The 22,888-nt window shown below is 44.0% G+C and overlaps 1 protein-coding gene across 1 annotated transcript in view; it reads left to right on the top strand.

Moving 5' to 3' along the window:
• rai14 (retinoic acid induced 14) overlaps nucleotides 1-22,888 on the top strand; it is a 227,263-nt gene that overhangs the window by 80,167 nt on the left and 124,208 nt on the right. Inside the window, exons 3-7 of the mRNA XM_085966328.1 lie at nucleotides 4,233-4,321; nucleotides 11,269-11,333; nucleotides 12,358-12,444; nucleotides 13,612-13,669; nucleotides 21,976-22,046. Coding sequence (XP_085822454.1) covers nucleotides 4,233-4,321; nucleotides 11,269-11,333; nucleotides 12,358-12,444; nucleotides 13,612-13,669; nucleotides 21,976-22,046 — 370 coding nt within the window. The remainder of the gene's footprint in view (nucleotides 1-4,232; nucleotides 4,322-11,268; nucleotides 11,334-12,357; nucleotides 12,445-13,611; nucleotides 13,670-21,975; nucleotides 22,047-22,888) is intronic.

The raw sequence follows: 22,888 nt of genomic DNA, 5'->3' as shown, positions 1-22,888 counted from the left end.
GCTGTTTCACCTGGAAGGAGAGTTTGGGGCCCTAGACAGTGGGAAGGGAGGAGGTGAAAGAGCAGGTGTTGCATCTCCTGCGTTTGCACGGGAAGGTGCTGTGGGAAGGGAAAGGAGTGTTGCGAGTGATAGAGGAGTGGACCAGGGTGTCGTGGAGGAAGCGGTCCCTTTGGAATGCTGAAAGGGGAGGGGAAGATTTATTTGGTGGTGGGATCACGCTGGAGGTGGCAGAAGATGATCCGTTGAATGTGGAGGCTGGTGGGGTGAAAGGTGAGGACAAGGGGAACCCTGTCGTGGTTCTGGGAGGGAGGGGAAGGGGTGAGAGCAGAAGTGCGGGAAATGGAACGGACACGGTCAAGTGCTATGTCAACCACGGTAGAGGAGAATCCTCGGTTGAGGAAAAAGGAAGACATCGAGGAAGCACGAGTATGGAAGGTGGCATCTTCAGAACAGATGCGGCAGAGATGGAGAAACTGGGAGAATCGAATACACCTTACATGAAGCTGGTTGGGAGGAAGTGTAATCCAGGTAACTCTGGGAGTCGATGGGCTTATAGTGGATGTTTGTCGATAGCCTATCCCCAGAAATGGAGACAGAGAAGTCGAGGAAGGGAAGGGAAGGGAAGAGTCGGAGATGGATATTGTGAAGGTGAGGGAAGAGTGGAAATTGGAGGCATAGTGAATGAAAATTTTCTAGTTCAGGGCGAGAGCAGGAACTGGCACCAATACAGTCATCAATGTATCGGAAAAAGAGGTGAGAGAGGGGACCTGAGTAGGACTATAACAAAGAATGTTCCACATATCCCCCGAAAAGGCAGGCATAACTAGGGCCCATGTGGGTCCCATAGCAACACCTTTTATTTGGAGGAAGTGAGTGGAGTCAAAGGAGAAGTTGTTCAATGTGAGAACAAGTTCAGCCAGGCAGAGGAGGGTTGTGGTGGATGGGGACTGTTGGGCCTCTGTTCAAGGAAGAAGCTGAGCGCCCTCAGGTCCTCTTGGTGGGGGATGGAGGTGTAGATGAATTGGACTTCCATAGTGAAAAGGAGACAGTTGGGGCCTGGAAACTGTTAAAGTGGCAGAGGGCGTCAGAAGAGTCGTGAATGTAGGTGGGAAGAGACTGGACAAGGAGAAAAAATAGAGTCGAGATGGGAAGAAATCAGTTCCATGCGGCAAGAACAGGCTGAAATGATGGGTCTACCAGGGCAGTCCTATTTGTGGATCTTAGGAAGGAAGTAGAAGCGGGCTGTGCGGGGTTGGGGGTCTGTGAGGTTGACAGCCATGGAGGGAAAATCTCTAGAGGAGATGAGGTCAGTGACAGTCTTGGAAACAATGACTTGGATGATTGGTAGTGGGATCATGGTCCAGGGGGAAGTAGGAGGAGGTGTCAGAGTTGACGTTCAGCCTCCGCACGGTAGAGGTCGGTTCGTCGAACAACAACAGCACCACCCTTGTAAATAGGTTTAATGACAATGGGGTTGGATCGGAGAGAACAGAGTGCTGCAAGTTTAGAGGGAGGTCGGTAGGTTGGAGTTAGTGAGGGGAGCAGAGAAATTGAGACGACCGATGTCACGCCAGCAGTTTGAAAAAATTACAAAAATGCTTTTTGGAAGTTGCATCTATGCAGTCTAAAGCTCTTACACTGTATTACGTTGGCCCTCCTTTCCTTTTAGTGTAATTATAAGAAAGAAAAGCAAGTCTTTCTCGACCTCCGGACGCCCCAAAGCACTTTACAGTCAATTAAGTACTTTTGAAGTGTAGCCACTGCTGTAATGTAGGAAATGCAGTAGCCAATTTGCGCACAGCAAAGTCCCACAAACAGCAATGTGATAATGACCAGTTGATCTGTTTTTAATGATGGTGGCTGAGGGATAAACATTGGCCAGGGCAGCATTGGGCAGATAGCATTGAGTAATTACTTCAGTATCTTAACAGGATAGTCACTCATTTTAAAAAGCAGTACTCTATACAGTATTTGAATACTCAAGATTCTATGGAAAGCCAGCTTTAGTAGAACATAAAATGAAAACATATTCTCAGCATTAGCCCTGTAAAAAAATTTCCCATAATTTCTTGATCACACTTTTTTTCTCATTCCTTTATTTGCTGTTGGATTTAATATTGTTGAGCATTTTGAAGAATGCTGTAGAATTTTTTTGCAGTAAAAAGTTGGGTCAATGCAATTATTATGGTCATATATTCCTGGTGTATTTGAAGTATGCAAAAATTACATCTCTAGATCTCTTGAACCTTTCTTCAAAACTACAATTCATCATTTACAAAAATCCTTTTGCGGATGCCATGCAATTGAATATTTGAAGCCTGAAAAGAACGTTTTGTCCTGATTCCTGCCAATGGCAGAGAATATTTTATATACGATGTCAGCTAGCATGGGGACCAGAGGAAAGTTGAGTTTTCAGCAGCAATGTTCCCTGGAGTTATTTTTTGGTGCACGGGCCCTATAACTGGTTGCGTGGCCCATTCAATTTTTCACACATGCATGGTTATTTCCTTTGTAATGCCAGCGAGTGACCTGTGCGGGACCTCCAGACCGCTGCACTTCCACGCAGCTCAGTGGGAACGTTGGTCAGCAGTTTAGTGGGAATGGTCAAGAGATCAGGTGTTGGGTCTCATGGTAAGGTGAAATAGAGAAGTGCGAGGTTATACCTATCCGGAAAGGATTAACAGACGCTGTCTCCTCTTGAAAAGAGAAGACTGAGGGGTGACCTAATAGTTCTTTAAAATAATGAAAGGCTTTGATCGAGTAGACACAGAGAAGGCCACTTGAGGAAGGGCAAAACTACAGGCCATCAATATAAGATAGTCAAGAAATCAAAAAGGGAATTCAGAAGAAACTTCTTTACCCAGAGGGTGGTGAGAATGTGGAACTTGCTACCACAGGGCGTGGTTGAGGCGAATAGTATAGATGCATTTAAGGGACGGTTAGATAAGCATATGAAGGGGGAGGAAATAGAGGGTTATGCTGATAGATTTAGATGAGGAAAGACAGGAGGAGGCTTGAGTGGAGCATAAATGCTGGCATGGACTGGTTGGGCCAAATGGCTGTTTGCTGTGCTGTATATCCAATGTAATCCTATGTGAGTTTGGATTGGTGGGCTGGGGGAAGGTGGATGGGGTAGAGGCAGCTAAGCAGATGGTCTCAATCTTGGTGACAAAGAAGTCAATGAGCTCCTCGCACTTGTTGGTGGGGGTAGGGGAGAATGGTTTAAGGAGACAGTTTGTAGTGAGAGAAGGAGCCAGGGTTATCTTTGAATTTCAGGATGCAGTTCTGGCAGAGGGGAGCAAGGCTCGATGGTGCTTAATGTAGTCCAGATCTGGCAATGGATGGCTAAACCAGTTCTGCGCCTTGTGCATTCAAGTCTGCACCCCTTGGTCTTAAAGGTGTTAAGATGAGAGCCATACCAGGGGCAACGACCAGAGTGGGGGAGTGTAAGGGTTTTACAGGGGACAAGGGTATCAAAGGTGGGGGTGAGAGAATGATTGAGCAGATCGCCAGCTGTAGAGATATTGTGGCAAATGGAGGGCCAAAGGCTAAACAGTTGGGAGTTTAAAAGTGCAGTTATAAGTGACATAGGGGAAAGTTTATTTCCAGGGCGGTTGCAGAATGAAGTGGACATCAAGATGGAAATGCAAACATTCGAGCAGAGGACTCATTGAGCAACACCACGGGAGATCTACGAGTAGTTCAAAAACCAATAACTGAAATTTTGTGTTAAAAAAATAGTCCAGGGTAAAATTTCACACTGGTTTTATTCTGGAGTTTGAATATAAGCAAAATTAAAACACCTGTCATCTTTGTTTGAATCTTGACTGAAAACGACAAGTTGGCAGTGGGGCTGTGGTGGGTGGCAGGCGGGGAAAGAGATGTAAAAGTAGCCAAAGCTGATTTGTGTGGCTGGAATATTAAATCAACAGGAAAATGGGCAGCTCATAATCAATAACCATCCAAAATTGTTTTTAAAGGAAAAGATTAAACTATTTTTAGTATGTATACTCGAGAATAAAGCCATATCTGAGCCTTCACCTAAAGTATCATTCCAGCCATGCTTTCCTTCCCTTTTCATGTTCTTGTAGAAAAAATAATTCAAGATGTTAAGCTTATGACTAAACTTGGTCTTGAGAACTTTGAATGCTTTAGGTGCCAGAAAAACTTCAAAAATAAATGTAAAAAATGCTGGAACACTGATTTAATTTAAAAATCTGTTTTTCTTTCAGTTTTCACCTGGCAGCCACAAAGGGACAGGTGGACTGTTTGGGAGCGATGCTCACTCATGGTGTTGATCTAACTGTACCTGATGGCTCAGGTAAGCAATTTACTGCTGACACATGGTACAAGTGTTATAGAAAATTTAAATATTTTGTTATAAATTATTGGATTACACTATAAAGGATTTTTGAAACATTAAGATTTTACAGACAGAAATTTCTCAGATGGGTTCTCACCTCTTCCACTAAACACCGTTTAAATCACTTCAGTTCGGTTTCCACCTTGCCCACAGTACCAAGATAGTCCTGATAAAAGTCGCTACTGTTCTTCTTTGTTCTCGTTAATCTCTAACATTTGATATCGTTGATGACACTATCCTCTACTGCCTCTCCTCATAGAATCATAGAAAGTTACAGCACGGAAGGAGGCCATTTCGGCCCATCATGTCCGCGCTGGCCAACAAAGAGCTATCCAGCCTAATTCCACTTCCCAGCTCTTGGTCCGTGGCCCTGCAGGTTAGAGCATCCCAAGTGTACATCCAAGTACCTTTTTAAACATGGTTAGGGTTCCTGCCTCTACCACCCTTTCAGGCAGCCCTTTCAGCGAGTTCCAGACCCCCACAACCCTCTGGGTGAAGAAATTTCCCCTGAAATCCCCTCTAAACCTTGCACCAATTACTTTAAATCTGTGCCCCCTGGTTTTTGACCCCTCTGCAAAGGGAAATAGGTCCTTTCTATCCACTTTATCTATGCCCCTCATAATTTTATACACCTCAATAAGTTCTCCCCTCAGCCTCCTCTGTTCCAAGGAAAACAGACCCAGCCTATCCAGTCTTTCCTCATAGCTAAGATTCTCTACTCCCGGCAACATCCTTGTAAATCTCCTCTGTACCCTCTCTAGTGCAATCACATCTTTCCTGTAATGTCGTGACCAGAACTGCACGCAGTACTCTAGCTGAGGCCTAACTTGTGTTTTATACAGTTGAAGTATAACCCACCTGCTCTTTTATTAGCCGTGGCATAGAATACAAGTATTCCGTATGCCTTCTTAACATCCTTATCTACTTGGCCTGCTACCTTCAGGGATCTGTGGACATGCACTCCAAGGTCCCTTTGTTCCTCTACACTGCTCAGTGTCCTACCATTTAATGTGTATTCCCTTTCCTTGTTAGCCCTCCCCAAATGCATTACCTCACATTTCTCCGGATTGAATTCCATTTGCCACTGTTCTGCCCACCTGACCAATTTATTGCTATTTTCCTGCAGTCTACAGCTTCCTTCAGTATCAACCACACATCCGATTTTAGTATCATCTACAAACTTCTTAATCATACCCACTATATTCAAATCTAGATCACTGATATATACCACAAAAAGCAAGGGACCTATAACTGAGCCCTGCGGAACCCCACTGGAAACAGCCTTCCAGTCACAAAAACACCCACCAACCATTACCCTCTGCTTCCTGTCTCCGAGCCAGTTTTGAATCCAACTTGACACTTTGCCCAGAATCCCATGGGCTTTTAACTTCGTGACCAGTCTGCCATGTGGAACCATATCAAAAACCATGCTAAAGTCCATATACACTACATCGAACACACTACTCTCATCAACCCTCCTTGTTCCTCCTCAAAAAATTCAATCAAGTTTGTCAGACATGACTTTCCCTTAACAAATCCGTGCTGACTATCCTTGATTAATCCGTGTCTTTCTAAATGAAGATTTATCCTGTCCTTCAGAATTCTTTCCAATAATTTTCCCACCACCAAGGTTAGGCTGACTGGTCTGTAATTACTCGGTCTATTCTTTTCTCCCTTTTTTAAACAAGGGTACTATATTAGCAGTCCTCCGGCACCACACCTGAAGCCAGAGAGGATTGGAAAATGATGGTCAGGGCCTCTGCTATTTCCTCTTTTGCTTCGCTTAACAGCCTGGGATACATTTCATCCGGGCCTGGGGATTTATCCACTTTTAAAGCTGCTAAACCCCTTAATACTTCCCCACTCACTCTGTTTATTTCATCTAATATTTCACACTCCTCACCCTGATAGCAATGTCTGCTTCGCCCCTCTCCCCTTGTGAAAACAGACGCAAAGTATTCATTAAGAACCCTACCGACGTCTTCCCGCCTCCACACACATATTGCCCTCATTTCTCTTCCTCTTAGGCAGTCCCTCGGAACCGAGGATGACTTGCTTCCACATTAAAAATGAGCTCGCAGGTGACTGATGAGTCCAATGCGGGACCTACAGTCTCTGTCACAGTGGGGCAGACGGTGGTTGAAAGGGCAAGTGGGTGGGGTGCTTGGGTTGACGTGCGCTGCCTGCGCTTGGTTCTCGCTTGCTCCCGGCGATGCGACTCGAGGTGTTCGGCGCCTTCCCGGATGCTTCTCCTCCACTTTGTGCCGTCTTGGGCCAGGGATTCCCAGGTGTCGGTGGGGATGTTACACTTTTTCAAGGCGGCTTTGAGGGTGTCCTTGAAGCATTTCCTCTGCCCACCTGAGGCTTTCATGCCGTGCCGGAGCTCAGAGTAGAGCACTTGTTTTGGGAGTCTCGTATTGGGCATGCGGACAATATGACCCGTCCATCGGAGCTGACTGAGCGTAGTCAGAGCTTCGATGCTGGGGATGTTGGCCTGAACGAGAACACTGATGGTGCGCCTATCCTGCCAATGGATTGCAGGATCTTGCGGAGGCAGCATTGGTGGTACCTCTCCAGTGCTTTGAGGTGCCTGCTGTACCTGGTCCATGTCTCTGAGGCATACAGCAGGGCGGGTATCACTACTGTTCTGTAGACCATGAGCTTTTAGTGCCAGATATGAGGTCCTGGTCTTCAAACACTCTCTTCCTCAGGCGAACGAAGGCTGCACTGGCACACTGAAGGCGATGTTGGACTTCGTCATCGACATCTGCCCTTGTTGACAGTAGGCTCCCGAGGTATGGAAAGTGGTCCACGTTGTCCAAGGCCTTGTCGTGGATTTTGATAATCGGGGGGGGGGGGGGGGGCAGTACTGTGTGGCGGGGGCAGGTTGGTAGAGGACCTTTGTCTTACGGAGGTTTAGTGTAAGGCCCATGCTCTAGTACGCTTCGGTGAAGGTGTTGACGATGGTTTGAAGTTCAACCTCCGAATGAGCGCAGACGCAAGGTTCGTCTGCATACTGTAATTCGACGACAGAGGATGGGACGACTTTGGATCTGGACTGGAGGCGACAGAGGTTGAACAGTTTCCCGTTTGTTCTGTAAATTAGCTCCACTCCAGAGGGGTGTTTACTGAGGGTGAGATGGAGCATTGCAGCAAGGAAGATCGAGAAGAGTGTTGGTGCGATGACACAGCCTTGCTTGACTCCAGTTCGTACGTGAATTGGGTCTGTGGTGGAACCATTAGTCAGGATCACGGCTTGCATGTCGTCGTGAAGCAGGCAGAAGATGGTGACAAACTTTTGAGGGCATCCGAATTTGAGGAGGACACTCCATAATCCCTCACGGTTGACAGTGTTGAAGGCCTTTGTGAGATCAAAGAAGGCCATGTACAGCGGTTGGTGCTGTTCCCTGCATTTCTCTTGTAATTGACGTGCGGTGAAGATCATGTCCATTGTGCCCCTTAGTGGGCGGAATCCACATTGCGACTCTGGGAGGAGCTCTTCGGCCACTGGGAGAAGGCGATTGAGGAGGATTCTTGCGATGACTTTCCCTGTGGCAGACAGCAGGGAAACTCCTCTGTAATTACCGCAATCGGACTTGCCACCTTTCTTGAAGATGGTCACAATTATGGCGTCTGAGATCCCCTGGCATGCTCTCTTCCTTCCAGATAAGAGAAATGTGTTCATGAATTTGCGCCAGTAGTGCTTTTCCGCCATGCTTTAGTGCCCCGGCGGGGATTCCATCTGCCCCTGAGGCCTTGTTGTTGGATGGCCTTTTCAACCTCATGCCGGGCTGGGGTTGTGCTGAGATGGTGGCGGGTGCATGCTGCGGGATGGAGTTGAGGCCACTCGCGTCGAAGACAGAGTCTCGGTTAAGGAGATCTTTGAAGTGCTCCTTCCAGCGGGCACTGACTGCCTCTCTGTCCTTGATGAGTAATCAAGAGATCTGTCCTCATGATCTCTAATAGGCCGTACCCTTTCTTTAGTTATCCTCTTACTCTTAATATATTTATAAAACATCTTTGGGTTTTCCTAGATTTTACTTGCCAAGAATTTTTCATGCTCTCTCTTTGCTTTCCTAATCCTTTTTAATTGCATCCCTGCACTTCCTGTACTCCTCTAAAGATTCTGGAGTATTTAGCCCTCGGTATCTGTCACACGCCTCCCTTTTTTTCTTTATCCTACCCTGTATGTCCCTAGACGTCCAGGGTTCTCTAGATTTGTTAGTCCCACTTTTTTTCTTTAAGGGCACATATTTGGTCTGAACCCTCCGGATCTCCTCCTTGAATGCCTCCTACTGCTCTGACATTGATTTACCTTCAAATAGCTGTTTCCAGTCCACTATGGCTAAATCCCCTCTGAGCTTAGCAAAATTTGCTTTTCCCCAATTTAGAATTGGGACTGTCCTTGCATGATGAGGCTCCTACCTGTCCTAACGCAGCCAGCACAACTCCAGAAATGGCTATTCCTCCAGCTACTGTCGGGTCTCCTCCAGAGATGCACCTTTTTTGACCGCCTTCCTCTTCCTCACCTACATCCTGTACCTGAGTGATGTCAACATACATATGGATCGATGGATGATAACACCCAGCTCCACCACTGAACATCCGGTAGACCAAAGCTACAGACCAAATCTGCACCCTTTCCATTTGATTCCAACCCCCTGCCTGGCTACTCACTCACGCTGCTTGATATGAGGTGTTAAAAATTATGAAGGCTTTTGATAGAGTAACAAAGGAGAAATTGTTTCCACTGGTGAGAGGGTTGGTAACCAGAGGACACAGATTTAAGGTAATTGGCAAAAGAACCAGAGGGGAGGTGAGGATAAAAAAAGTTTTATGCAGCAAGTTATGATCTGGAATGCACTGTCTGAAAGGGTGGTGTAAGCAGATTCAAAAGGTAATTGGATATATACTTGAAAAGGAAAATAATTGTATGGCTATGGGGAATGAGGAAGGGAGTGGGACTAATTGGATAGCTCTTTCAAAGAGCGCCATGGGTCGAATGGCTGCCTCCTGCTGTATGATTCTAATCTGTTTGAGCCAGAACTCAAATTCAAACTCCAGGCCCTATCCATTACTAGGATCAGTTACTTCTGTCCCTATGTTACCCTCACTGTTGCTGAAACCCTTGTGAATGCCTTTGTTACCTCTGGACTCAACTTTTCTGAAGTACTTCTTCTGCCACCTTCCCACCTTAAAATACTTGCGATATTTGCAATTTTTCAATTCCTGAATCTAGAGAACTTTGGAAAATTATGAGTAACCGATCTGGGATTTTCTCACATGGCTTTTAATATTCTGGGGTGATTTTTCTATCCTGAGTTCCATTATTTGTTCCATTACTATTTTTTTCTACTTGTATTAAATGTTCCAAGTTCCTACCGTTGACTTATTTTAGGTTCCCTTGTACCGCTGGTATTTTCCTCCACTGTGAAAATGGATATAAAGTAGTCGTTTAACAAGCCTGCTATTTCATTATTATCCATTATAGTTTTGTCTGCATCAGCCTTCAATGGGACCATATTTCCCATTAATATCTCTTTCTCAATATATTTATAAAAAAATTTGATTTTAGCTTTGATATCCATTGCAAGTTTTTTTAACATTTCTTTTTTGCACCTCATTACTTTCTTTATCACTTTGTTGCTTTTTATAGCTTTCCCAGTTCGCTAGATCGTGGTCAGTTTATTTTTCATCTCTCCAAAGTTTCCCTTTCTTAAATTTAAAACCTTGGTTTGCGACTCTGCCTTCTCCTTCTCAAGCCTAATATTAAAATCAGTCATAATATGGTCACTATTTGCTAGATGTTCCCCTGCTGTCAGATTGTTAACTAACTCCCTAGTTAGCTTTTACATTGGTAGTGCCCCAGTTGTAATTTTTCCCTTTCTCCAGGCGTAATGCATCATCATGGTCAGGAGTGTAGATGAACAACCTGCTCGTAGGAGCCTCACGGGCAATCCCTCAAGGATAACTTTACTTCTCCTAGGGGGGAAGCATTTGGCTTCCACTTTGTGCTGTCCCACAGCAAGCTGGCCGAGGTTGAGGAACTGTGGGTAATAGTGCTGTTACCTGGAGGAATTGTGGGTAATAGTGCTAGTCCCACAATTTTATGGCATTATTGTATTCTAACAATTTGACTGGATTATTTATTTTAAAAATATACAAAGTAGCGTGTCTGAGAAAATGTGTCTCTTATCAAAGTTCCATTCAGGGCAGGCTGAAGAAATCTCCATTGGAATACCGTAGCAAAATCTAATTTTTTCCAGCCTGACCGTGTCTGAACTGAGAACTTTGAATGGCCAGCCAAGGAGCCTGGAATTTTCCTGGTTATGTTGCCAGCCTAAAGCTGAATATTTGTAACAAAAACATGGTCTTCTTTCAGCTCATATTGCAGGCTGAATATTTTAAAGTTTTGATGAGGGTCTTCACACTAAATGTTAATCTGTTTTTGTCTTTCCGATGTTGACTGGTGTGCATGTTTCTGCTACTTGTATTGGGTTTCCAGCTCAGCAACTTTTATTTTAATCTCAATAGTAGTTGTCATTTAATTGATCAATTATCATTTAATTGATCAATTATCAGTTTTATTTCTTCCAACAGATGCTTCTTTCTTCTGTTACAGTCCTTAGGATTTCATTAGTTTTACTGACGTTCTAGCTGGGAGGTTGCTGAATCAGAGAAAAAAAAATGAAATGCATGTTATGTTCTGGGTTATGTTTCTTGTCTGCCAGTACAATCTATTTTTAGCTATAAATTTATAACCACCTTTCCCTATAAAGAGCACTTCAGACTATAAATCTAACTTCACCTTGTGTATATAAAGCTGAGGAGCTAATGTTCTGCAGTTTAAAAAGTCGTAGTGGATGCAAGAATTTTAACCCTTTTCTCCCCTGTTTGAATTGTAGGTTACAATGCTTTGCACCTTGCTTCAAAAAATAGTCACCAAGAATGTGTGAAGAAGATCCTTCAGGTAGTGGCAACTCATGTTTTTGCTATCTGTGATTTATAATTTAAGAAATGGTTCTAATTTCCAAGGGCCCAGATTATGGAATACCAACACTTGTGTAAGAGAACAGTGACACAAAATGCAACATAATATTGAATGAGAGCTGGATAATTTATACTGTGTCCATATCACAGCTGAATTTTTTTTAAATAACATTTTTTTGGAATATTGGTTAGTTCATTTTGGAAAAGTTACTTAATCTGTTCTATTATTAAGTTCCAATTGGCCAAGACATTTCCAATATAGTAACAGATTCACAATTTTCCAGTATTGCCACACTCACTAGAGAATATCCCAGCCACTGTAATGATGCTTGAGAGATTCATCATGTGGCCCTTTGCAAATGCAGTTGCAACACAAGTTCTTGCCCTTAGTCATGCTCAAATTATCGTATTCTAATCATTGATCTTTTTGAAGGAGAATTTTTAAGAATCTTTTTCTGTACATTTCCTCATTCTCCATTCTTCTCTCTTTCTGTCTCTCCCTATTTTCTGTTTGCTCCGTTTTTCTTTTGCTCTCCCTTTTTCACTAGCTGCCCTCCTTGTCCCTCTTGCCCGCATGCTTGCCTCCGCACTCTCACTCTGGCTGTATAGCCCCCCACCCACCCCCTACACTCTCCCCCTCTTTTTCCTTCCACCATCTCTCTTTGTCTCCCACTCCCTTTCTCACCCTCACCCTCCCTCTTTTTCTCTCGCTCCCTCTCTTCTTTGTTCCCTCTCTTTTCCTCATTCATGCTTTTCCTTCCTCCCCCTCTCTTCCGCTCGCCCCTGCTCTTCTGCTCGCCCTCCCCCTCTGTTATTGTCTCCTTTTTGTCACTTTCCTTATTTTCTTTCAAAATGGATCTTTTTTCAGTTTCTTTCTGTTTATTACATTATCTATTTTAATTCCTTTGGTTTCATCCTTGTATTATGGCTGTAATCACCATCTCTCTTTTTAACTTCTTGCTTTTCTCCATTTTTCTCCCTTCTGACCCGTCCTTACTATTAAGGCAAGCTTGTTGGATGAGTCTGGAAGAAAAGAAGACCAACGAGGACGGAGACAGGGCTTAGCGTCTGTGATTTTAAGCAGAAAAACAGTAATTGAAATCAAAATTCATTATCTGTTTAAAAATGCACTCTTTTAAAAAATATAGTTGATTTTTTTTAATATGGTTTTGAGACGGTCCCTCCTCACTACCCACTGATGTAAATAAATTGAATGTAAGCATTGAAAATAGCAACTAGTTTAAACTGCTAAGTGATTAATGCATAGAAAACAAAAAATGGGACTAAAAGGACTAAAAGTATTTGTTCCAAAAAAACTTTTACTTGGACTTTGACTATTATCAAACTAGATGCTGTAACAGTGCAAGTGGGGAGTACCCATTAATCAGTCCAACTCTCATTTTTTCGAGGTCTGTGCATGCTGCTCAAACTCATATATTGTGATTTTCATTGGTTCCTGTACAGCTGGTCTTTTCTGAACCAAAAAAGCAGAGAGGCTAGGTAACTCTTTAATTGGTAGCAAAACAAAAGTGTCAGTGTAGGAGGGTGCCTGAGGGTTTTTTATTAAAACTAGAAGGTGGATATTGTATCATCTGAACTTCCACTGCAGTTGCCACACAGGACAATGAACAATTACATGCAGGAGGTTTGTAAGGTTGAGTTTGGCCTGGTACTGGCAATTTAAGGACTTTTAGGGTTGGCACGAGGGAAAATGTACTTTGGCTTCAGCTGCAGATGTAAAGGTGGCATTAGATACACTGAGTACATAGGAATGTCTCCCATCTTTCATCAGAAGGAAACATGGTTAATTTCTCTGTCTCATTAAACAGTGCCTGTTTGTGGTCCCACTGCAGCTGAAAGCCCATCTTCCAATATTCATGTTGTTTGCCCTTTATTTTTGAAACTACTAAACAGTAACACTACTGTCCTAACTTTTGGCAATTTTCTTTCCTCATCCTGAAGAAATAAAACTAATCAAAATTGAAAACTTTGTGTAGCTTTCATACTGTGTAGAATTAGAATTTTGTAATTCGGAGTCGCTTTAGTAAAAACTCACGGGTTTATTTTCTTCTCTGTTGTATCATATCATTCAGATTGTTCATATGTGTGAGGTAAGTCCTGCAGGATGTAATGTCAGACTAATGCAAGGAATGTAAAGTGTTTATTAACTAACATTGTTATTGTATCCAAATCACATACAAAGTTCTAGAGTAGAGCACTAAACAAATTTCTGTCTTCTCACTGTTTCTTGTTAATAGTACAAGTGTCCTGTGGAATATGCTGACAGTAATGGGAAGACAGCTTTGCACCATGCAGGTAATAACTAGTACCTACTTCATAAATACATTGTTCATTACACGACTGAGGGACTAAATTCTTTTCTTTAAATGCTCAGAGATGCATGAGGAACACTATAGGGTTGATTTTACGCCCCCCTGCCCTGCCCCGCAGCCCGGCAGGAGCGGATGGCAATCCTGTGTGGGACCCTTCATTGGTGACCCAGCAGTTAAAATCTTATTTGAATGTCGCCGGTCAGCTGCTCACCCATATTGGGCAGAAAGTGGCAGCTAACCAACAGGGGTGCAGAATATCAGGTGGAAAGGTCTTGCAAGGGGGTCTCTGCTTGGGGGGGGGGGGGGGGGAGGGAAGAGGGGAGAGACAGCAGAGGCTGGGGTTTCCTCATGGGGTCAGGAGGAGCACCCTGCACTAAGGAAAGTTTTTTTTTTAAACTTACCTGAGAGGGCCTCAGTAACATTGTAACAGTTTTACCTGGTGGGAGCCTCACCACCACCAGCGGCAACGGCATTAAAATGGGTAAATTGGTGGGAATGGATCAGGAAATGCAGCCACTTCTTTTCAACTGTCCTCCCGCACCGATCTGGGAAAGTTAAAATTCCCCCATATGCAAATGTTACATTTGAGGTCAACGTGTAGCAATCCAATTCATTTATAAAGGGTTTTGACCTGAAACGTTGACTCTAATTTCTCTCCACGGATGTTGCCTGGCCTGCTGAGCTTTTCCAGCATTTTCTGTTGTTATTTCAGCATTCCCCCATGTTGCTTCTTCTGTCTAAATGTGAAATTGAGTTCAGTAAATTTGGCACCAGAAAAAATGACCATGAAAGGTACCAGATCTCAACTGGCTCACTAATGTCCTTTTAGGAAAGAAAACCTACCACCCCAAGCGATCTGACTACATGTGATTCCAGTCTCATACTCTGTAATTGACTCTTCATGCCCTTGGAGTAAATACTGCCTTACAAGCAGTGTTTCCTGTAAGCTGTGCTTTGTTCTGTGTGGCCTGTTTCTTTTAATGCACGATCCCTTTAAATTTCTGCGCATGTGCGGTATTACAATGTAATAGACCGTGAGCGGCCTGCGCGTGACCTTTGAGATTGCCGCGCGGCCACGCACCTTAGGGGGAAGATTGCTTGCAAGTATTCCCCACATCCCAAGAACAATTTGAGGGAAAGAAATGACTGTGCTACTGGCCTGAGAATAATAGCTACAAGCATGAAACATAGCTGGCAACTCTCAATAAGCCCACCAGGAAGCAGCCCCATGTTAGAGTGCAGTTTTCTCAACATTTGAAAAGACTCGATTTGTTTATAACGTATCCTGGAGATTCAGTGGCCTGCCTCAGAGGTCCAAAGGTCACCTTGAGCACTTTTTAAATCTGACTTCACACTAGACTTGGAATTATATTAAAAAGATGTGTATGCCTCTTGAGGGGCTCTCGCACTGCGTTAGTGCTATTGGAAGTTAGCTTGGGACCTGACTCCTGAGTTAGACTATTTTTGTGTTCTGTACCTGAAAACACTTTGCATCAATAGCGAGTGGAGTATAACTACAGCCTAAAATGTCTGAATCGACCTGCTTCGTGGCTGCACAAGTTCAAATGCACTCCGCCATGAAATGTGGGTTGGTGCCAGCGATTTTCCACGTGATCAGCTAGCAGTCTCACCTATGCTGTGTACGGGGAGGGGATGGGAGGATGAGCCAAACGCCCCTTGGGATAAATTTTCACCTTAAGCGCTCTCACCTAAGAGCTTCGTGCACATGTTGCTAATTCAGGCACATATCCATTTTGCAGACACACAATTTTCCATCCAATCCAGGGCAGTTCCACGGAGGTGGACTACAAAGGAGAGATGTTGCAGGAGTGCAGAGTGGCTGACTGTGATAATCTCACAGAAAGGACAAGAGTGCAGCAGTGACAAAGGATATCGTTGGTGTATTCTACAGTCTCAGAATTATAAACATAGAAACATAGAAGATAGGAGCAGGAGTAGGCCATTCGGCCCCTCGAGCTTGCTCCGCCATTTAATGAGATCATGGCTGATCATCCAAATTCAGTACCTTGTCCCTGCTTTCTCCCCATATCCCTTGATCCCTTTAGCCTTAAGAAATATATCTAATTCCTTCTTGAATATATTTAATGAATTGGCCTCAACTGCCTTTTGTGGTAGAGAATTCCACAGGTTCACCACTCTCTGGGTGAAGAAATTCCTCCTCATCTCTGTCCTAAATGGCTTACCCCTTATCTTTAGGCTGTTGACTCCTGGTACTGGACTCCCCCACTGTCGGGAACATCCTTCCTGCACCTAGTCTGTCTAGTCCTGTTAGAATTTTATAAGTTTCAATGAGATCCCCTCTCATTCTTCTAAACTCCAGCGAATATCAGCCCAATCGACCCAATCTCTCCTCATACGTCATTCCTGCCATCCCAGGTATCAGCCTGGTGAATCTTCGCTGCACTCTCTCCATGGCAAGAACATCATTCCTCAGGTAAGGCAACCAAAACTGCACACAATACTCAAGGTGTGGTCTCACCAAGGCCCTGTACAACTGCAGCATGACATCCTTGTTCCTGTACCCGAATCCTCTCACTATGAAGGCCAAAATACCATTTGCCTGCTGCACCTGCATGCTTACCTTCAGCGACTGGTGCACAAGGACACCCAGGTCTCGTTGCACTTCCCCTTCTCCCTATCTATTGCCGTTCAGATAATAATCTGTCTTCCTGTTTTTGCCACCAAAGTGGATAACCTCGCATTTATCCACATTATACAGGAAACTTTCTGGTATCCGGCAATGACGGGACCGAGCTGGTGCCGGTCGATCAACACTGCCGGAGAAACGAGCGCTATAGTTAAAACATATGGAGCTCAGAGCTCCGTCTAAAGCAACAAACCCTGTTGCTTAGCAACAGCTTCAAAACAGTCGGCGCAGCATGCAAGCGTCTCTGTAGCTAAGCAACAGCTTCAGCTGCACGCTTGCACAGTCACAAATGGAGAAAAAAAAAGCAACTAAAAGTAAAAAAAAGTTATCTGAACCGACCCCTGAATTTTGCCGGTGGATAGAACATTCCGGATATTTAACCTCCGTTTAAACGAAAGTTTCCTCTACTGCATCTGCCATGCATCTGCCCAATCACCCAACCTGTCCAAGTCATACTGGAGTTTCTCGGCATCCTCCGCACAGCACACATGCCCACCCAGCTTTGTGTCATCTGCAAACTTGGAGATATTACATCTAGTTCCCTCGTCTAGATCATCATTAATATATACGGGCCCAGAAATTCGGGTTGGGCACTTCCCGCGGGTGCAAGCCCCCGACCTGCACTTACCTTGCATTTTAAAAATAAACTATAAATTACATGAAATAACATTTAAATAATTTAAATTTTTGAAATATAATTTTATTTTCTAATGGGGCTAAAAATAAACTTACCTTTCTTTAAAGTATTTAAAAATAATAAACCTGTGGAAAAAATGTTTTAATTTTAATTAATTCACCACTTACCTTGTTAAAAGCAGGCCTTGTGACTGCTTTTTACATATCTAACTTCTGGAGACTTACCTTCCCGGGCAAACCTGCAAAAAAAAACGTCCGTTCCATGCACACGCACAGCCGCTCCTGCGCACGCGTTCCACCTCTTAACCCCTTCTTTCAGGGGAACGGAAGTGCCGGTTTCCCGCGCATGTGCAGTGCATTCACGAAACCGGCACTTCCATTAGGCCAACGGGTGAGTACCCCCTGCGTACTCACCTGTGGAGACCCGAATTTCTGGGCCACTGTGAATAGCTGGGGTCCTAGCACCGATACCTGCGGTACCCCACTAGTCACTGCCTGCCACTCGGAAAAAGACCCGTTTATTCCAACTCTTTGCTTCCTGTCTGCCAACCAGTTCTCTATCCAAGTCAGTACCTTACCCCCAATCCCATGTGCTTTAACTTTACACGCTAATCTCTTATGCGGGACCTTATCGAAAGCCTTCTGAAAGTCCAAATACACCACATCCAGTGGTTCCCCCTTATCTATTCTACCAGTTACATCCTCAAAAAATTCCAGTAGATTAGTCAAGCACAATTTACCTTTTCTAAATCCATGTTGACTTTGTCCGATCCTGTCACTGTTTTCCAAGTGCTGTGCTATTACATCTTTTATAATGGACTCTAACATTTTCCCCACTACTGATGTCAGGCTTACCGGTCGATAATTCCCCGTTTTCTCTCTACCACCTTTTTTGAATAGTGGGGTTGCATTAGCTACCGTCCAATCCATGGGAACTGTTCCAGAGTCTATAGAATTTTGGAAGGTGACCAGCAATGCATCTACTATTTCTAGGGCCATTTCCTTAAGTACCCTAGGATGTAGATTATCAGGCCCTGGGGATTTATCGGCCTTCAATCCCGTCAATTTCCCAAACACCATTTCCATACAAATACTGATTTCATTCAGTTCCTCCCTCTCATTAGACCCTATATTCCCTGACATCTCTGGGAGGTTATTTGTGTCCTCCTTTGTGAAGACAGAACCAAAGTATGTATTTAATTGGTCTGCCATTTCTTTGTTCCCCATTATAAATTCCCGTGATTCTGACTGCAAGGGACCTACGCTTGACTTCACCAATCCTTTTCGCTTCACATACCTATAGAAGCTTTAGCAGTCAGTTTTTATGTTCCCTGCAAGCTTACTCTCATACTCTATTTCCCCCCTCTTAATTAATCCCTTTGTCCTCCTTTGCTGAATCCTAAACTGCTCCCAATCCTCAAGTTTGCTGCTTTTTCTGGCCAATTTATATGTCCTCTCCTTGGATCTTATGCTATCCCTAATTTCCCTTGTTAGCCACGGTTGAGTCACCTTCTTTGTTTTATTTTTATGCCAAACAGGGATGAACAAATTCTGTAGTTCATCCATGCAATCTTTAAATGTTTGCCATTGCCTATCCACCGTCAACCCTTTTAAGTAACGTTCCCCAATCCATCCTAGCTAACTCGTGCCCCTTACCATCGTCGTTTCCTTTATTTAAATTCAGGACCCTAGTCTCTGAGTCAAATTGAATTCTCCATTAAGATGGAGAATGAACTATCATATTATGACCGCTCCGCCCCAAGGGGCCTTGCACAACAAGATTGCTAATTAATCCTGTCTCATTACATAATACCCAGTCTAAGATGGCCTGATCTCTAGTTGGTTCCTCGACATATTGGTCCAGGAACCCATCCCGTATACACTCTAGGAATTCCTCCTCCACAGTATTGTTACTAATTTGGTTAACCCAATCTATATGTAGATTAATGTCACCCATGATAACTGCTGTGCCCTTATTGCACGCGTCTCTAATTTCCCATTTAATGCCATCCCCGACCTCCGCATCGCTGTTTAGGGGTCTGTATACAACTCCCACGAACGTTTTCTGCCCCTTGGTATTTCTCAGCTCTACCCATACAGATTCCATTTCAGAGCTAATATCCTTCCTTACTATTGTGTTAATCTCCTCTTTAACTAGCAATGCTACCCCACCTCCACTTCCTTTTTGCCTGTCTTTCCTGAATATTGAATACCCCTGGATGTTGAATTCCCAGCCTTGGTCACCCTGGAGCCATGTCTCTCTAATCCCAATTATATCATATCCATTTACATCTATTTGCACAGTTAATTCATCCACATTATTACGAATGCTCCTCGCTTTAAGACAGAAAGCCTTCAGGCTTGTTTTTTTAACGCTCTTAGACCTTTTAGAACTATTGTTTACTGTGGCCATGTTTGATTTAAACCCTTGAATTCTCTGACTGCCACTTTTGCTTTTCTCCTTCCTGTCTTTTGCTTCTACCCTTGCTTCCCTTTCCTCTGTCTCCCTGCACAGGTTCCCAACCCCCTGCCATTTTAGTTTAAACCCTCCCCAACGGCACTAGCAAACACTCCCCCTAGGACATCGGTCCCGGTCCTGCCCAGGTGCAAACCATCCAGTTTGTACTGGTCCCACCTCCACCAGAACCGGTTCCAATGTCCCAGGAATTTAAATCCCTGCCCCTTGCACCATTCCTCTAGCCACATATTCATCTGAAATATCCTTCTATTTCTACTCTGACTAGCACGTGGCACTGGTAGCAATCCTGAGATTACTACCTTTTTGAGGTCCAATTTTTAAATTTACCTCCTAACTCCCTATATTCAGCTTTTAGGACCTCATCCCGGTTTTTACCTGTATCTTTGGTACCTATATGCACCACGACAACTGCCTGTTTACCCTCCCCCTCCAGAATGCCCTGCAGCCGCTCTGAGGCATCCTTGACCCTTGCACCAGGGAGGCAACATACCACCCTGGAGTCTCGTTTGTGGCAGCAGAAATGCCTATCTATTCCCCTTACAATAGAATCCCCTATCACTATAGCTCTCCCGCTCTTTTTCCTCCCGTCCTGTGCAGCAGAACTACCCACGGTGCCAGGAAGTTGGCTGCTGCTGCCTTCCCCCGATAAGACATCTCCCTCAACAATATCCAAATTGGTATATCTGTTTGAGAGGGGGATGGCCACAGGGGACCCCTGCACTACCTGCCTGTGCCTACTACTCCGCCTGGTGGTCATCCATTCCCTTCCTGCCTGTGCAGCCTTTACCTGCGGTGTGACCAACTCCCTAAACGTGTTATCCACGATGTCCTCAGCATCGCGAATGCTCCAGTATGTATCCATTCGCAGCTCCAGCGCCACAATGCGGTCTGCCATTAGCTGCAGCTGGATACACTTCCCGCACACATGGTCGTCAGGGACACAGGAAGTGTCCCTGATTTCCCACATGGCGCAGGAGGAGCATGCCACGGGGCCGAGCTGTCCTGCCATGACTTACCCTTTAATTCATTTAAATTAATTTAAATCAAATCAATACCACTAATTATACTACAATTAAATGATATACTCAAGGGCCCTTGGTTACTCGCACTCCCCGATACACAACAGGGACCTTAGAAACTATAACCACAAAAATGAAGACCATCTAAATTTTATAAACTATTAATCTTAACTGTCAAACTATAAAGTAGTATAAATACTCACCTGGCCGTACTCACCCAATCAGCTGCTTCCTCTTGCCTGCATCACTTTTGAATCGTGACGTGGCTCCGGTACGCCGCCGCCAGTCTGAGATTGGTATGCCTCGTACCGTCGCTTTCGACACTGGCCTCGATCAGCTCCCTCCCCCTTTGAAAATTCTGCCGGTGCTGAGTTGGTCTCGCCGCTCCTCCCAGGTCCGCACTGCCGCCGCTGCTGCTGCTGTGGGGCCTACCTGCGCCTCGGGCTCTCTTTATATCGCCGCCGCCGCTCCTCCCCGGCCCGCACTGCCGCCACTGCTGCTGTGGGGCCAACCTGCGCCTCGGGCTCTCTTTATATTGCCCTTGCCGCTCCTCCCAGGTCCGCACTGCCGCTGCTGCTGTGACAGCAGGGAAACTGAATTGAAAGCACTTGCAGCGATTCCATGGAGCAGAGTGGCAACAACCTATTCAGAGTTTAAATAACTTTATTGTAATATTGGTGTTTACGAGCCGTTGTGATAGCTGAAAAACTGAAATTACTGGTCGAGTTTCCCTGGACAAGCACAAGGGTTTTGGGCCATTTTCCTATATAAAAATGTGAACTCTATTGAAAAAATTATGGCACAATTTTATTCATCCTTATCTGAGGAAGGATGTTCTTGCCATGGAAGGAGTTCAGCGAAGATTCACCAGGCTGATACCTGGGATGGCAAGAATGACGTATGAGGAGAGATTGGGTCGATTGGGCTTGTACTCGCTGGAGTTTAGAAGAATGAGAGGGGATCTCATTGAAACTTATAAAATTCTGACAGGACTGGACAGACTAGATGCAGGAAGGATGTTCCTGATGGTCGAGGAGTCCAGAACCAGGGGTCACAGTCTAAGGATAAGGGGTAGGCCATTTAGGACAGAAATGAGGAGGAATTTCTTCACCCAGAGAGTGGTGAACCTGTGGAATTCTCTACCACAGAAGGCAGTAGAGGCCAATACATTAAATATATTCAAGAAGGTGTTGGATATATTTCTTAAGGCTAAAGGGATCAAGGGGTATGGGGAGAAAGCAGGGACCGGGTACTGAACTTGGATGATCAGCCATGATTGCATTGAATGGTGGAGCAGGCTCGAGGGGCCGAATGGCCTACTCCTGCTCCTATCTTCTATGTTAAGAAAAATTTATCCTATTGATTTCAGTCTCATACTTGTGGTATAAATTAAGAATTTGCAATTTAAAAAAATATATATATAAGTAACATAAACTGATGCCCGTTATGTATAAGGACACAGTACTAACTCACTTTTTAATTTCTAGCTGCAAGTGGTTCTATTTCCATTGTTCAACTGCTGTGTGAACACAAGTGCCCTATTAATATCAAGGACGCAGTACGTATCCACCTTGTATCTTTCAGTTTTCCATAAAGTAATGCAAACATATTTGAATCCAGCTGCACAATTTTTTGAATGATTTTGATCTCACTTGATAACATTACTTAATAAAATGTGATCTTTATATATATTAAACGTCTCAAGTATATCATGCTTGTCCTGTAACTCTACTTCCCACACACCATGTACAACCTATTATTAACTCTACCCAATTTATTTAATTTTCAAAGGGAATGTTCAGCAAAATTTTTCCCTTGACCCGTTTTCCCAAGGCAACTGAGCAACATTCCATAATATTTGTGCATCTCCACTATTCCACCCAGGCTGATTGCTTTCCAACAATGACATTTACAGTCTCATTTAAAGTTGTTTATGCTTGCTGACTTCCTGCAATGCAGTGCCCATTTATAATACAGTTATATAAATGGGTACAAAATTGAGTTTACAAAGGTTACATCTAGTAACTGTTGAAATAGTTGAAACAAAAAAGTAGGCACCAAAAAGTTATTCAGAAAAAAGACATTCTTACAATAAAGCATTTTTAAACACTTTTGCCTTCAAGCAATTACTTTCAAGAAAATTCAATTCACTATAATCTATGCCTTAAATAGGGTATATTTATTCAAATTAAAAAGTCAGTTTGATTGGGTTGTAGTGTTTCAATTTAAATATTTAGGATGTTTGTGCATATTTCAGAAAACTTCTGCCAGGATTCAAGATGATGTGTGGTAGAGAAGTTGACATTTTGCAGTTAAGCTTTTAGAAATGCTTGTTATGATATTACTGTAGCGATCACCGCATGTATTGATTTACTGATGATAAAAATGCATGTGTGGTCT

Source organism: Somniosus microcephalus, chromosome 2 (assembly GCF_052327205.1).
Source record: "Somniosus microcephalus isolate GS21.2 chromosome 2, FLI_Smic_1.0, whole genome shotgun sequence".
Taxonomy (NCBI): domain Eukaryota; kingdom Metazoa; phylum Chordata; class Chondrichthyes; order Squaliformes; family Somniosidae; genus Somniosus; species Somniosus microcephalus.
This window is presented reverse-complemented; position numbering and strand designations above follow the sequence as displayed.